This window comes from Diospyros lotus, chromosome 15 (genome assembly GCF_014633365.1).
Source record: "Diospyros lotus cultivar Yz01 chromosome 15, ASM1463336v1, whole genome shotgun sequence".
Classification (NCBI taxonomy): domain Eukaryota; kingdom Viridiplantae; phylum Streptophyta; class Magnoliopsida; order Ericales; family Ebenaceae; genus Diospyros; species Diospyros lotus.
This window is the reverse complement of record NC_068352.1, coordinates 15,766,492-15,782,321: the sequence shown is the minus strand read 5'-3', so window position 1 is coordinate 15,782,321 and position 15,830 is coordinate 15,766,492. Positions and strand designations below refer to the sequence as shown.

Here is a 15,830-nt window from a genome sequence, read left to right as displayed (position 1 = left end):
TTGCTTCGTTCACAATTCTATTCTGGTTGAATAATTGATTAATTGTTTGACATTGTTACAATTATTTTTCATATAAAGTATTTTTTAAGCAAAGCACACATAATCAAAAATAGTAGTTATAAGTTCTCTATTTTATAACAATTAAATAAATATATCCAAGTAGGAAATGTTTACTTTTTGTTTTAAAATGTATTATTATTTGTATATTTTAAACCCTTAACCTTTAATTTTATTTTATCATTCTTTTTGTCACCCACCTAACACATTTTCTGTGTCACAACTCACTTGTTAAGTTGGGTCAATCTTTCTCCTTGACCAAGCTGCATATATGACTTTAAAAATAAAATAATCAAATAATATAATACTTACATACACAATCATATATTAACAAATCTACAATAATATAAAAGACAAGTTTAGTTACAAGAATAACATGACATCTCGATAAAAGATTACAATAAAAAAAAAGATATTTGATATAAAAATTTATAACATTATTCCTTTTCAAGATTGTATTATCAACATATTTTTTAAAAAAAAAATTAATTAACATTATAAACATCATTTCATCAACCATATAACTTAATCATCTTGCTAACAGATGTGTGTCATGAGCCCTACCCACAGAAGCTATCTATCATTTTATCTTTTAAGGTAAGCAAAGGATAAATGAAGATTGATCTAGTGATTGGTTTGACTTCTATAAACTTGTGATCCAAACATAACTACAAAGTTAAGCTTATCCAATTGGGGGTGGATTTGGTCCGATATCTCTTCTATTAAAGAACTGGAACAACTATTATTATTTGTGGTGATGACAATTAATACACTCCCAATGCATAGAGCTCAATATTCTTAAAACATGCTTCTTCAATAGACTGGACCTCCATATATACAACCCCCAACTTGATCATTTGCCTTACCACCAACATCCAATCTCACGTACCACTCTCACCCAAATCCAAGATCCAAATTAAGCACATCTTCTTAGTACAATAGATATATTTTTATGTAACACTTTGTTATCTCTGTTTCTCTGTTGTCATCGACGAGCTTTAATCGTATGATGATTGTGTCTTGTACGAATGGAGCCGACACAAATTGACTGGACATATACAAATGTAGAATGCACTTGTCAGCTTACATGATGCTGCAACTCCCTCGATCCCTGTAAAGATTTTTTCATCAGAAAATGTAACACAAAATCTGATAGGGTTTAGCATAAACTAGGAATTATGGTACCTACTTCTTCGAGTAGCCATATTTACTCAAGGCTTCCTCAAATTTAAACCAAAGAGGACCGGTCTCCTGAAGGTTTACGTTCGTAGGCCCTGCGTGATAAGCCTGAACAACAAATTCTGGAGTCCTTTCCCTAATTTTGCCAAGAGATGATCAATTGATCGGTTGGGATATATTCGATCAAGGAAACTTCATAACAGACTGTTGCATGGTATTTTGGGTTAGACTTACCTCCCTTCATATTTTGATAACCAAGCCATGTATGCAGCACCATAGTACAAGGAAACGAAAGGCTTCGTTAGATCATCAGACGACTCGACTTTGTATGCCTGGAAGCCCAAGTCCCTGAACATATCAGATGCAAAATTTAAAGGAAATATTAGGGTCCGAATAATAAGAATATTTATGTTCTAATTTTCCTAGAAGAGGAATAATATCCTTGCATTTACTAGTACTATTATTTATTGTAGTAGTTTATGTATAAGCATATTGATGTTAAGAAGTCAAAACAAATTTTATAATTTTTATCCACAACAATTCGTTATCCTGCAGTTAGAAAATTAGTAGATTTCTAATGAGATGTCAATATTGGTATTCCTTCAATGGGCCAAGAAAACAAAGTAGCCAATAAACAATGCGCCTGAAAGTAAGAGCACAATGCATTGAACTCTTTATATTCAATGTCATATTTTTAGTACAATGTGTTCCAAAACAGAATATTCAGTTTACCAGATGGAATTCACATACTTGTAAATCCAACAAGCTGTTGGGTAATCAATTCCCATTATTCCAGGGCGGGGTCCAACTCCATTCACAAATCGCATGCTCACAGTCTCGGCAAGAGCACATAAATGTGTCTGCATATGAAGGTTTAATGAAAAAATCAAATAAAAATGAAAAAGAGAAAAACCTAGTATGAGTTGAGAAAGATGAAAGTGAAGATTGGAAACATTAAGCTGCTAAAGACAGCACTAGAATGCCGGAAAAGTTATGAATCATGGCTCCTATTTGAACATAAAGTCCAACTTGGATTAAACAATAAATGTCAAAATGGTAAAATTAAAAATAAGAACTCTGGCAGTTTATATATCTTAGCTAGAGCATGGAAAAATCATAGTTTCATTAAATATATATATATATATTGATATCTCCAAATATTTCAATAATTATAGTAAATATCATTTTCTGTCTTGAGAAATGAAAGATGCAAGCATGAAAGAAAACATCACCAGAACATTTTACCAAAGTAACAACCACTGATGGATCGATCACGAAGAATAAAAAACTCAAGGTAACCCTAACAAAAACTCTCTACTTACTGGTTTGACTTGATTTGTAATGAAGTGTTTTGAAAGTATAATTTCTGCAACAGCCTGCAAGAGAAAAAGACATGTTAAGAAAACTGCAATAAAGCTGAAACTTAAATGAAGATCAACTTAAGGAATTTATAATGAGCGCTGAAGCAAAAATCATCAATCATGGCATATCAAAATATCTATTTGTCAAGAGGAAGAACGGATTCTTAATCAATTGTAAAAAGAAAAATGGTTAATAGATTTTCATAAAAATTCTGATAGTTCTTCACATATCAAAAACTACTTTCACGAAATTATTATTCATCATTTTTGCTATCATACTTTCAGGGGAGTTATTCTTTATCGATGGTCCCCTTGATTTGGAAATCTGCTTACATTAGTATCACCTGTTTGATTTGAAGTCAAGTTAAAGCCTCCAACCCTAGTTCAGTACTCAATGTAACTACTCAAAGACTGGCCAAAGTTTGTCCACTGCCAATGCAATATTATGCATCCTTGGTTGGTTTAATGATTTTTTTTTTGGCAAGTGGTCCAATGAAATTAATGAAATAGAAAAGAGGTAAGTGGTAACAGAAAAGCAGGGAAATCACATATCAAAATAGACCAGCAGGGTTACTGATCCATCTATACTAACACAGAAAAACAAATCTCGTGCAGGTCCATACTGTTTAACCTTACCCTGAGCTCCACCCTTGAAAGATATGGTCTATTCTCTGCATCATGAGAAAATCGTACATTCCCTGGCTGCTCTCCACATTTGCTCCACTCTTTGCTAACATTAGGATGGTTCCACATCTCCGCCATATCTTCTGGAGAAGTTTTAGAGTCCCATGTTGTGATAACGGCACCTGATGCAGCACATTGAAAAATAAAATAAATTCAGTTGCAGATAGATGGCGAGATAAAAGGGAAAAGCAAAAAGTTCTAGATCATGGTACACAGATTTCACCAAGGTCGAGCACTTTTTTTATGAGTACAGAATCAAAACAGTGTTAAATGTATATAATAGACACTGACAGAAACAAGATAAATAAAGAATCACCTCAGATGTTTCCTCTAGCATAAAAAAAGTTGGTACTTTTTTATCATCTAGATCAATGTGTATGCAGTGCAAATTTAGGGCCAAAGCAGAGAGAGAACAAAAACCGTACTTCCTTTGTCACCAGTGACACATTAGCTGGTGACCATTCCGATTGGTCATTGGCTAGAAGGACATTGATGTTGGTCTGGCTTGACTCAAGGGCCCCACATGCAGGGGAGGGGTGTTTGAGTTGAGTCAATTAAAATTTTCTTCAAATTTTAATCTTCTTTTAACTTTGTAATTGATTGCATATTGTGGAGATTTCAAGCAATATCAGTCATTAGCCAACTAATTATTTTGTTTCCTATTTTTTGACTTTCCTTTTTCTTGTAAAGTCAACTTATTTCTTAGTTTGAGTAGAGAGAATAAATCAATCTCTCAAAGCTAGTTGTAGGCTTCCTAAATAGTGTAGATGTAACTTCCTATTTTTAGTGTACACAATAGGAAACTAGCAAGGATGTATCTTGAATATGTACTGTTCACTTTGAGGAATTAAAAAAAAAAGTTCTTATTCCTAAAATCTCTACATGATATCAGAGCCACCCTAATCAAAAACCTTACACACCCGTAAATCACAACATGGCTGAAAAAAGCAATCTGCCTTCAGAGGTCATCCTTGTTCGACCAACAACACGGGAGCCACAGACAACAACATGTTTGCCATCACCGGCCACAAGTTGAATAGGCAAAACTACCTATAGTGGTCCCAATTCATCATGATGTTCATCTGCAGAAAGAGGAAGGATGACTACCTAACTGGAGTCACAAGAAAAATGAAGGAGGAAGACCCAAAGTTCTGGATGTGGAAATCCGAGAACAACATGGTAATATCCTAGCTTATTAACTCCATGACTAATGAGATTGGTGAGAATTTTTTGTTGTATGATACTACACATGATATTTGGGAAGCTGCTAAGGAGGCTTATTCACACGTTGAAAATGTATCAAAGCTGTTTGAAAGTAAAAGCATACTCAATGATCTATGATAAGGAGAGTCTAGTGTTATCTAGTACTTTAATTCACTAAATAGGTAAGGCTTCAACTGGAGAAGTATGATACAATCCAGTGGAATTGTCCAGAACATGCAGCCATATACAAGCAGGTTGTTGAAAACAAGAGATTATACAAGTTCCTTATAGGTTTAAACAAAAACCCAGATGGAGTGAGAGGAAGAGTTCTAGGTACAAAACCTCTACCAAGTATTTGGGAGGCTTTTTCAAAAGTCCGTTGAGAGGAGAGTAGGACGAAAATAATGTTGAAGACTGCCTCTCCTAATCTAGAAACTTCGGCCCTACCCACTCAAGAGATTCAACAACCAACCAAGCAGAAAAATGGGCATCCTTGGTGTAATCACTATCATAAAACAAGTAACACAAGGGACACCTGTTGGGAGATACAGGATAAACCAGTAGATTGAAAACCTGCTCATGAGAGGAAAAATTGGGGCAATATAGCTTCTATGGAGGAGACCATTAAAACTTCAAAACCAACCCTTTTTAGCAAGGAACAAATGGAATTACAGAAAAAGATGTTTAGCCAATCACAGATCACTTAACCTTCAATGGTTGCCTCTGGATCCATAGCACACAACGATAATTTATTAAGTGTTTTCAATGCTAAACATGAACTATCAAAAGTGTGGATTGTGGACTCAGGAACATCAGACCATATGACTGGAGGTATCAAACTATTGATAAGGTTTGATCCCTGTTATGAGAACAGGATTATAAAGATTGCAAATAGGTCCCTATCAAGGAGAAGTTGAAAGAAGGGGTATTTCAACTTATTTATACACCTACCAATAGTCAAGTCGCAGACATACTCACTAAAGCCTTGCCAAGGAAAATATTTGTAGATTTGAGCTACAATCTTAGTTTGAACAACATATTCAACTCAACTTGAGGGGGTGTGTGGCGATTTTAAGCAATATCAGTCATTAGCTGACTAATTATTCTGTTTCCTATTTTTTATTTCCTATTTTCTGAGTTCCCTTTCTCTTGTAAAGTCAGCTTATTTCCTAGTTTGAGTAGAGAGAATACATCAATCTCTCAAAGCTAGCTGCAGGTTTCCTAAATAGTGTAGATGTAACTTCCTATTTTTAGTGTACATAATAGGAAACTAGTAAGGATGTATTTTGTATATATACTATTCACTTTGATGAAGAAAAAAAGTTCTTCCTCCTAAAATCTCTGCGCATATAATAGCAGAAAATAAAACAATCAACATCCACAATCACAATCAACATTCACTCTAGAAGATTTAACTTGATATTGCATTCCACTATTCAATCCCCTCAATTTTTTACAACCAAAGTTCACCTCATAAATTTGTAAACCTCTAGATTTCATGAACTCTAATAAGTCACACCGATCCCAATTGGAATGTATCCACTTGCCTACCCTAAACAATAACAGTATATAATAACAATGATTACAATGGTGTCAGACTCTTATGGACAGATCAGGGTGTGTTTTGCCTATGTTAGGGTTGGAGTATATATTTAAAAAAAAAGCAATATATTAAGAAAATGGAAGACAAAGATGATGATGAAGAAGCACACAGGTTGAGTAAGTTCAGAGCAAGCGATACAAGAAGCTTGCAGATGACTTTTGATGGTGGGTTGGGATTGGTGGAGAGGAAGGGAGTGTAATCCCCACCCTTGGATGTGTTCTTCATCTTGGAAATTCTGGGAATCAAACAAGTAATGATAAAATTTGTCATTCACCTACTTAACATATATTTCCCAAATTTTCCTTCTAACCCCTTAATCATTTCACTTCATGCCTTCCTGATACCATTGTGGATTAAGGCAATTATTCAAAAATTCTATGACCATGATGTGGTCTAGATCAAACCTAAAATATGTTCATTAAGACTTCAAATAATCATTAAGATTTTGATTCTAATATCAACATATCTCCAAATAAATCATTACATTCCAATTAATCAAACCGAATCTTAAACACCTCAAATACAATATATCACTAAATAAGAAAAATAGACATCCTACACGTGTGATATCTCTTAAAATAAAACACTTGAGGTATCATTCGACCACCTTCTCCTTTCCCTTTGAATTTCATTGGTGACCTAGCACGTTCGAATATGCGAATGTAAGTAATAAAACAACTTAGTGAATGTTCAAAGATCAGTTTCCGTGCATGATGGATGCATGCTTTAGACTCCACAATTTGAAATAACACTTGCCACCAAAGGGGTTGTAAACTCCTATTATTTATCATTTTTATCATTTTATGACCCTATACACTCAGATTCAGATGAAAAATGACAATCATCCATAATAAATAACATACTGCCCCCAAATTCCAAGTCAAAAACTTAGTTCTATGGCCACGGTGCATGATAAATGCAAAATAATTTCATGATAATGCACCACAAGTACAAAATAATTTCATGTATAAGTGATAACATTTTCAACAATTTAATAATGCAATGAATCAAAAGAGGGTTCAAATGAACCACTCACCTAGTAATATGTTTGAAGAAGAAAAATCTGACAGTCCACTCCATGGTGCTGGTTCCTAGCTTTTTGCTCACGACCTCAACATGCCTGAGGTTTCACCCAAATAACCCATTTTCACGGTGTTCTTTTTCCTATATTTTTTCCTTTTCTTTTCTTTTCTTTCTTTCTTTTTCATTTTCTTTTTCTCATGCATGCCCTTCTTCTCAGGCTGCTGCTTCGTCAATGATGACACTTCTGTCAAGCTGGTTTGCCAGTGCTGCCTCTCTCTTCCTCTTCTCCAGTCACTGCCACAACTTCCTCACTTAACATTTGTCCTCGACAACAGCTTTGGCCTTGCTGGTGAGCTCTTCTCCAATGAAAATGCTCTCTCCCTCTCTCCCTCTCTCTCTCCCTCTCTCTATTATTGGAAAGCCAAAGCAAGATCGGCTTTTAGCAGATTTTTGCATTAAAATGTCCATCGCTTTTCACTTTCATCAGTCAATCTAGCAGCCATTCCTTCCTTTATGCTCCTACCATGACTGGGCCTGCCTATTGCCTGCAAATTGGTTCCAGAAACCAGGGATAAAACTGCCAATAATATTGAAGATTTGCTACCTCATGCACCTCATGTATATCTGAATATAAAGTGTAGCCATATTTTTGTCCAATTTTTCAAAATATTTCTCATCTAACTGAGCTTCAACTTCTCAAATCATCAAAACTAAGCTGAAATCATCAATTAAACTATCAAAAAGTCCGATTTGAAGCAAAATCAGTGAAGAACTGACTCTTCCTCATGTTTTCTGTGTTGATTTTTTGCCAACTTTGACATTCAATTTATTAAACATTGGTGGTCTACAATCCAAACCAAAAGCACCAATGGATTCATCTCTATGCCCTCTACAAAGTCCATGGATCAATTTGATCCAATTCAAATTGGCCAACCAGAACTGTTTATATTGGCCTCTATATGGCTACTTTTCATCAACTTTGAGGCCCAATTTCTTCCTATCTGTTGGCTGATGGTGTGATCCCAGCACACTGTTGGATTCTCCTCGAACTCCTCTTTGATAAACAGCCTTCAGTTTGATCTAATCTGGACCCAATCAAACTATAATCGAGCTCAAATTTGGGCACTTGGATTGTTTGATAGAAAATATCATGACTTTGAACATGAATATTGAACAAAATAAACAAACTTAGAGGTTTTTAGGAAAAACAAACTAAGTAACAAGGGGTGAACGGAACCGATTGTTTCACACCTTTACCTATTTTACATGCTTCCTTTTAAATATAGAAAACTACCTAAAATCTAGGAATTTAAATTACAAATACAACAATAGATAAGAAGAGAATTTTTCTCCTAAGTTTTCTCTTAATTCTTAGGAATACCTATAGCTTTATCTTCTACTAATTCTTAATAACAGCTGTAGCTTTATCTTCTTTTATTCAATCTGATCTTCTTCCTCTTATTTTGGATTTTATCTTCTTCCCACCGTGACTTCTTCCTCAACACTCTCCCTCAAGCTGGTGAATAAATGTCTTTCATTCCCAGCTTGCCTCTAATCAACTCAAAGCCTTGTTTGTTTATTACCTTAGTGAGAATATCAGCTTCTTGTAGACCTGTAGGAATATGCACCAGATTGATACCACCATCTTCAATCTCTTGCTTGATGAAATGCCTATCAATTCTCGCATGCTCCATCTAGTCATGTTGGACCGGATTGTTTACTATACTAATGGCAAACTTGTTGTCACAATATAGCCTTGTAGGTTTAGTGTTTGGTATCTTCAAGTCTTCCATAAACTTTCTTAGCCATATTACTTCACATATGCCTGAGCTATAGCTCAGTATTCTACCTCAGCATCGCTTGTGTAGCTACCACACTTTGTTTCTTGCTCCTCCATGTCACGAGATTACCCCATAATTTAGTACAATACCCGAATGTTGATTTACTGTCTTCTAATGAACCTTCCTAATCAGCATCCACAAACTCTTGAATTCCTCAGACTTCATTATTCCTAAATAAGATACACTTACCAAGGGTCCCTTTAAGATATCTTAGGATATGGTAAGCAGCATTAAGATGTTTACTAGTGTGTGAATGCATATATTAACTCACTACACTCACTGCATATGTAATATCAGGTCATGTAAGAGATAAATAAATCAGTCTTCCCACTAACCTTTAGTATCTACCTTTGTCCACTGCTTTTTTTGTCCCATCTTCCTTAATTTTCCAGTTTGGTTCCAAGGGTGTGCTGGCTGGCTTATAGCCAAGTTTACCTATCTCCTTTAGGAGATTGAACATGTACTTTCTTTGAGAGATGAAAATTCCCTCTTTACTCCTTGCTACTTCCATCCCAAAAAAATACCTTAGTTGTCCAAGATCTTTAACTTCAAATGCTTGCTGCAACTAACCCTTAAGTGCCTTTATTTCCTACTGATTGTCACCTGTGATGATAATATCGTCCACATAAACTATTAAAATAGTCTTTAGACCATTAGCAACATGTTTAGTGAACAAAGTGTGATCAGAATGCCCTATAGATACCCTAGTTGGTTTAAGGTTGTACTAAACCTTTTAAACCATGCCCTAGGGGATTGTTTCAACCCATACAATGACTTCTTTAATCTGCAAACCTTTCCATTTTCTTCAAAATTGAGAAATGCATTTTTAATATTTAACCGATGCAATTCCCAATCTAAATTAGCTATAAGTGACAATAATGCACGTATAGAATTGAGTTTTGCAATTGGTGCAAAAGTCTCTTCATAATCTATACCTTGCGTTTAAGTGAAGCCTTGGGCCACTAACCTGGCCTTATACCTCTCAATGCTGCCATTGAATGTGTGTTTTACTGAAAACACCCATTTGCTTCCTACCACCTTTTTGTTTTTAGGTAGACTGACCACTTCCCATGTGCCATTCTTTTCCAGAGCCTCCATTTCCTCCATCACAGCCAATTTCCAACTTGGTATTTGTAATGCCTCATTAATATTCCTAGTGATTTGCACTTCATCCACCATAGCAGTGAATGCCCTGAAATTTGGAGACAATCGTGAATATTCCAAATGATTAGAAATAGGATACTTAGTGCATGATCTCACCCCCTTTCTCTAAGCAATTGGAATATCCAAATCATATAATTTAGGCTCTACATGCTCTGCATTTTCTGTTCTGTTTTCCTCCTCAACAGGCACTACTTCAAGCATTGCCATTTCTGTCCTTTCATCTTCTTTAGGTACCAAACCTTCTTCCGAGGTTAATGAATGGCTTTGCTTTGGTTCAAGAGTCTTTCTTAGTGGTGGCTATGGATTAGGATTTTGCTGGGCTAGAATTTGCTGATCTCCCCCTTGATTAGTTACATGAACAGGAGTAGAAGAGGTAACTGTCTCAGGAAGAAAAATACTAACATCCCTACTATCTCTACCTTGCTCTGCACTAGGAATCTCCCCCTGTAGAGATGTGGTAGAGTAGTAATAGTGATTCTCAATAAAGGAGACATCACATGATACAAAAAAATTCTTAGTGCTAGGGCAATAACACTTGTAGCCTTGTTGTGTGGGAAAGTAACCAACAAATACACACTTCAAAGACTTGGGATGTAATTTGGAGTGATAGTGATGAACAAATGTTGCACAAGCAAACACTTTTGGGGACAAGGAATTAAGCATCCAGGTAAGAAGAGGATAGGAAGCAATGAGAGTGCTCAATGGAGTTTTAAATTTGAGAACCCTAGTGGGGAGACTATTGATGAGGTAGGCAGCAGTGAAAATGGTTTCTCCCCAATAGGAAGTAGGAACTGAGCTAGTAATCATTAAGGTTCTAGTTGTTTCAAGCAAATGCCTATTCTTCCTCTCGGTCACTCCATTTTGTTGAGGATTATAGGGACATGTACTCTGATGTATAATACCATTTTCATTCAAATAGGCTTCAAATTCAGTGGAAAAATATTCCCTTCCATTATCCAATCGAAGGACATGGATTGAGGTTTGAAAAACATTAAGGATCATTTGATGGAAATTTGTAGACTTCAAATTTTTCTTTTAACAAAAATACCCAACACACCCTAGTATGATCATCTATAAAGGTGACAAATCAGCGAGTGTTAGTAAATTTGGTACTTTTGTTGGTCCCCATACATCACTATGTACTAGACAAAATGGTTTAGTTGGCTGATAAGAATGAATAGGATATGAGGTTTTTGTTTGTTTGGCAAGATTGCATTGCTCACAATTGAAAAACTCATCCCTTTTATTGACAAACAAACGAGGATACAAAAGTTATAAGTATTAAAACTTGGATGGCCTAATCGTTTGTGCCATAATTGGATGCTAGAATTTGAGACAACAGAAGATAAAAAAAGATTTATGTAACTAAAACAAGGTAGGAGTACCAACAGCCCCCTTCACATAATATAGACCTTCTTTCTCGTCAACATTGCCAATCTTCTTCCCCGAAATTAGGTCCTGAAATACACAATAAGTTGGAGAGAATATTACTTTACAATTCAGGTCTTTGGTAATCTTGTTGATTGACAATAGATTACATCTCAGTTTAGGCACAAATAGGACAGATTGCAAACACAAACCAACTAGGTATACCGAGCCTTCTCCCTTAGCATAAGAGATGGTACCTTCTGCCATTGTTACCTTTATAACTCTATCACACTATTTGTAATCAACCAATTCATGTAGGGATCCAGTCATATGGTCTGAGGCTTCAGTATCCACAATCCAATCTTTCATATTCAACAATTTAGAGAGATAACACTTAGGAAAATTACCTTGTTCAGCAAGAGAGGTTGTTGGGTTAGATATTTCCTCAGAATTTGATGATTTTGTAACCTTTGTTTGGTTCAAAACCTATTGCAAAAATTCCAGTTGATCTGGAGTTAAAGTAAAGTGTGCAGCTTTACCTTCTTCAGCATCTACAGCATAGGCTGTTTGCTGCTTCTTCTGACTTTTCCCTTTCCAATTTGCTGGCTTCCCATGTATTTTCCAGCATGTTTCTCTAGTATGGTAGGGCTTGTGGCAATGATCACACCATTGCTTTTCTTTATGAGATTCTCCACGAGTTGGTGCTATTCTTGGTTTAAAAACAGCAAGGACTAAGCCATTCTGGTTACTAATCCCAGGTAATACATTAAGCATGACCTTCTTTCGGCTTTCTTCCCTTCAAACTTCAGCAAAAGCCTCCCTGATAGAGGGAAAAGGTTTTGTTCCTAACAGCCTTCCTCTGACTTCATCTAAGTTAGAATTCAGCCCATGTAGGAAGTCAAACACCCTTTCTTTCTCTACCATCTTAGAATACTTCACCCCATCCTTTGTACAATCCCAACTAATGTCATAAAACAAGTCCATCTCCTGCCATAATTTTGATAGCATGTTATAATAATCAGTTACCGAGTGATTACCTTAGCGAATAGTTCTTATGGTCGATCGAACTTCAAAACATTGTGTTGTATTTTCCATGTCTGATTAAAGACTTTGGACTGCTTCCCATACCTCTTTTGTTGTCTTATAAAATAGATAGGTCCTCCTTATCTTTGGCTCCATGGAATTGATAAGCCAAGCCATTACTATGAAGTTTTCAGCATCCCATGCTTCGTAGGTTGTAGCTTCAGGATCTGGTTTTAGAATTCCCCCAATTAGATATCCCACTTTCCCTTTGCCTTTCATAACCAATAGGACCGATTGGGACCACTCCTGAAAATTGGTCCCATTGAGCTTATGTTAGGTGATTTGAAGGGTGTGGTGATTTAGAGACATAGGGGCAACAGTTGGAAGTAAAAATCGAGAGGTTGTAGGGCAAGTAGTTGAGGCTTCACTGGTTGGTGAGGAACTAGCCATCTTGAAGCAATTTGTGTAGAAGAAAAACAGGCATGCAGTCACCGAACTGGTGGCTCTAATACCATGAACAAAAATAAACAAACTTAGAGGATTTTAAGAAAAACAAACTAAGTAACAAGGGGTGAACGGAATAGATTGTTTCACACCTTTACCTATGTTACATGCTGCCTTTTAAATACAGAAAACTACCTAAAATCTAGAAATTTAAATTACAAATACAACAACAGATAAGAAGAAAATTTTTCTCCTAAGTTTTCTCCTAATTCTTAGGAATAGCTGTAGCTTTATCTTCTCCTAATTCTTCGGAACAACTGTAGCTTTATCTTCCTTTATTCAATCTGATCTTCTTCCTCTTATTTCGGATTTTATATTCTTCCTCAACAAATATCTTTCACACTATTCAATGAAATTTGACGAAACTCATCCCAATAGGTCCATCTTGATCCCAAGTATAAAGCCTGATAATGGGCCTAGATTGATTTCTGTCCATTTGATCAAGTTTTGTCCTCAAAGAGGCTGCCCTATTTTAGCAGATCACATTTATTCACTGTTCAAAATTTTAAAATTTCATTTATTACACTTTGGCCCACTATTTTGGAAGTTCACACTTACACTGTTTCCTAACTCCCAAAACTTTTGAGAATTGCACTAATACGCCAATCTTAAAATAGTTCTTTAGAATATCCTTTTCCAATTTACCACTGAGGAAAATAATTTTGATAATTCACACTAACGGCCCAATTATCAACTAAATCTTTTTGGGCCTAATTTAATGACCTTTCCTCAAACATTAATTCTCCAAAAATTTAATTTCCACAAATAAAATTCTTTCAAGGTTCTACAAAAGTTCGGGTATTACAGGGAAGGCTTGGGATTCAGTTGGGGACAAGGAATTGGAGATTGATGAGGTTATTGGAGTTGCTAGTGGTGACCGTTTTGGGGGAGGTTGTGATATGCAAGTGCTAAAGAACAAAAGGGCAAAAATGACATTTTGTATGGTCAACTCCTTCTGTCAACTTCTTTTTTCGATTTTAATATCATTATCCTTACTAATTTAGTGTTAATATTTCCTGTGTGCTAAGATTCTTGTAAACCTATTCCGGCCAATTAATGATATTTGCAAAACCATACTCAATCACCATGTAACCATATTTGAACTTTTGCCTTTTGTGTTTCCAATTTCATAAACTAGATTCACTCAATCATTACATATACTCCATTCACATAAACACATATCACCATTACCCATACCATCCCCGCATCGCCCTCATTTTAGATTGCGAGCTTCCCTAATTAAATGTTAATAGTATCTAGTGTTTGGCTTTGCTAGTTGTCCAGAAAGAAAATTATATATTGCATTTTTTGATTCATTGAATGAAAAAATTATTATTTCTTTCATTTTGAATTTACAAAAAATATTAAAAAAATTTCCTTAGATGTCAATTAAGATCTGGTATACCTACGTGCAATGGAGTCCACCATTTAGAATCTATTTCCTAGGGATTAGCCCATGTGCTTCTATAGTATGTTCAGTGTATACAAACTCAGTTAGACTAGTTGGTTGTTCCAAACAAGAGGGGCAAGCTCAACTTGCAACATTAAAACCTAGGATTGAGGCACTTGTCGTGAAGCATAAGTTTTCTAGAACCCAATACAAGAAGCAGGATAACTGTTCTGTAATGAACCATATCTCTTTCATGAACAATAACTTAATGCTAATTCCTCTTTTGCTTAGTAACCCACCTTCAAGAGATAATAAGATAAAGAATAAATGGGGGTGAAACCTCAAATGTTCAGTCATGATCATAGCACCTTACCTATGAGAAACTTTGTCACTTACTACTACTTACCCCACATTGACTCTAATTATGGTGGACAATAAAGGAGTAAATGAAGAAGAGCGCCAAGAAGAACAAAACTCATGAACACAACATGGATAACTGAGTGATTTAAATGATGATCATGATCACAAAGCTAATAAAGTGACAATAGAAAAGGAATTGCAGGTCATCAGACCAAAAGAGTTTGAGCATAAGGTAAAGGGAGAATGTGTTATAACAATTAAGGAAGTTCCTAATGAATTGCAATGTTGGAAGAAGCCTGCCAAGTAATTCAGGAAGTTTATTTTAAGGAATTCCCATACAACCTTTCCCCTTTGTACTATCTTTGCTGTGCTATAGATGTTGTCCCACGAGTGATCCTTCCTGATTCGTCCCACTACAAAATGAATCTCATTGAACATGCAAAGATGAATACAACAAAAATTAAGCTACAAGTTGATCCACAAAACATCAAGTAAGTAGTGCAGCTTTTCTTCTGGTTTGTAGTAAAGTACTGGGGGGTGCCACACCTTATCATATCAGATAGGGATCCTCACTTCGTAGCAGAGTTTTTAGCAGAGTTGTTTCACATGCTTGGCTTGGACCTACACTACACCGTGAGCTTCCACCTCAGACGGATGGGCAAACACAGCAGGTCAATGCTTTGTTGGAGGTGCACCTGAGACATTTTGTCAATGCCAATCAGAAGGATTGCAAGCTTATGGATGTGGCTCAGTTTCCTTATGATCTTTAAAGGTGCTAGTCCACTAGGAAGAGTCCATTTGAGGTGGCTACTGGATGCCACCCCATACCTGCTCCCCTTGGAGCCAAGCTACAAGAGACCTAGTCCACTTACATTCCAAGTTGCCAAGGATTGGGAAGGAGCATGTCAACATGGCACACTCCTATCTTGACAAGACAACCAAGCAAATGAAGAAGTGGGCTGATAAAAAGAGGAGGTCACTAGAATTTAAGGACGGAGACTTGGTCATGGTCAAGTTGTTGCCACAACAATTCAAAAGTTTCCAGCCTCTACACGAGGGTTTGCTATGGA

General features: G+C 36.0%; 1 protein-coding gene across 2 annotated transcripts in view; it reads right to left on the bottom strand.

Moving 5' to 3' along the window:
* Positions 1–774: 774 nt before the first annotated feature.
* The window catches only part of LOC127792653 (uncharacterized), a 34,239-nt gene continuing 19,183 nt past the window's right edge, over positions 775–15,830 (bottom strand). For both annotated transcript variants that reach the window (XM_052323254.1, XM_052323252.1), the window contains 6 exons: positions 3,234–3,403; positions 2,559–2,612; positions 1,987–2,096; positions 1,471–1,584; positions 1,247–1,372; positions 775–1,168 (listed from right to left, as the gene is read on the bottom strand). In XM_052323254.1, the coding sequence (XP_052179214.1) occupies positions 1,141–1,168; positions 1,247–1,372; positions 1,471–1,584; positions 1,987–2,096; positions 2,559–2,612; positions 3,234–3,403 (602 nt within the window). In that variant the 3' untranslated portion in view covers positions 775–1,140. The remainder of the gene's footprint in view (positions 1,169–1,246; positions 1,373–1,470; positions 1,585–1,986; positions 2,097–2,558; positions 2,613–3,233; positions 3,404–15,830) is intronic.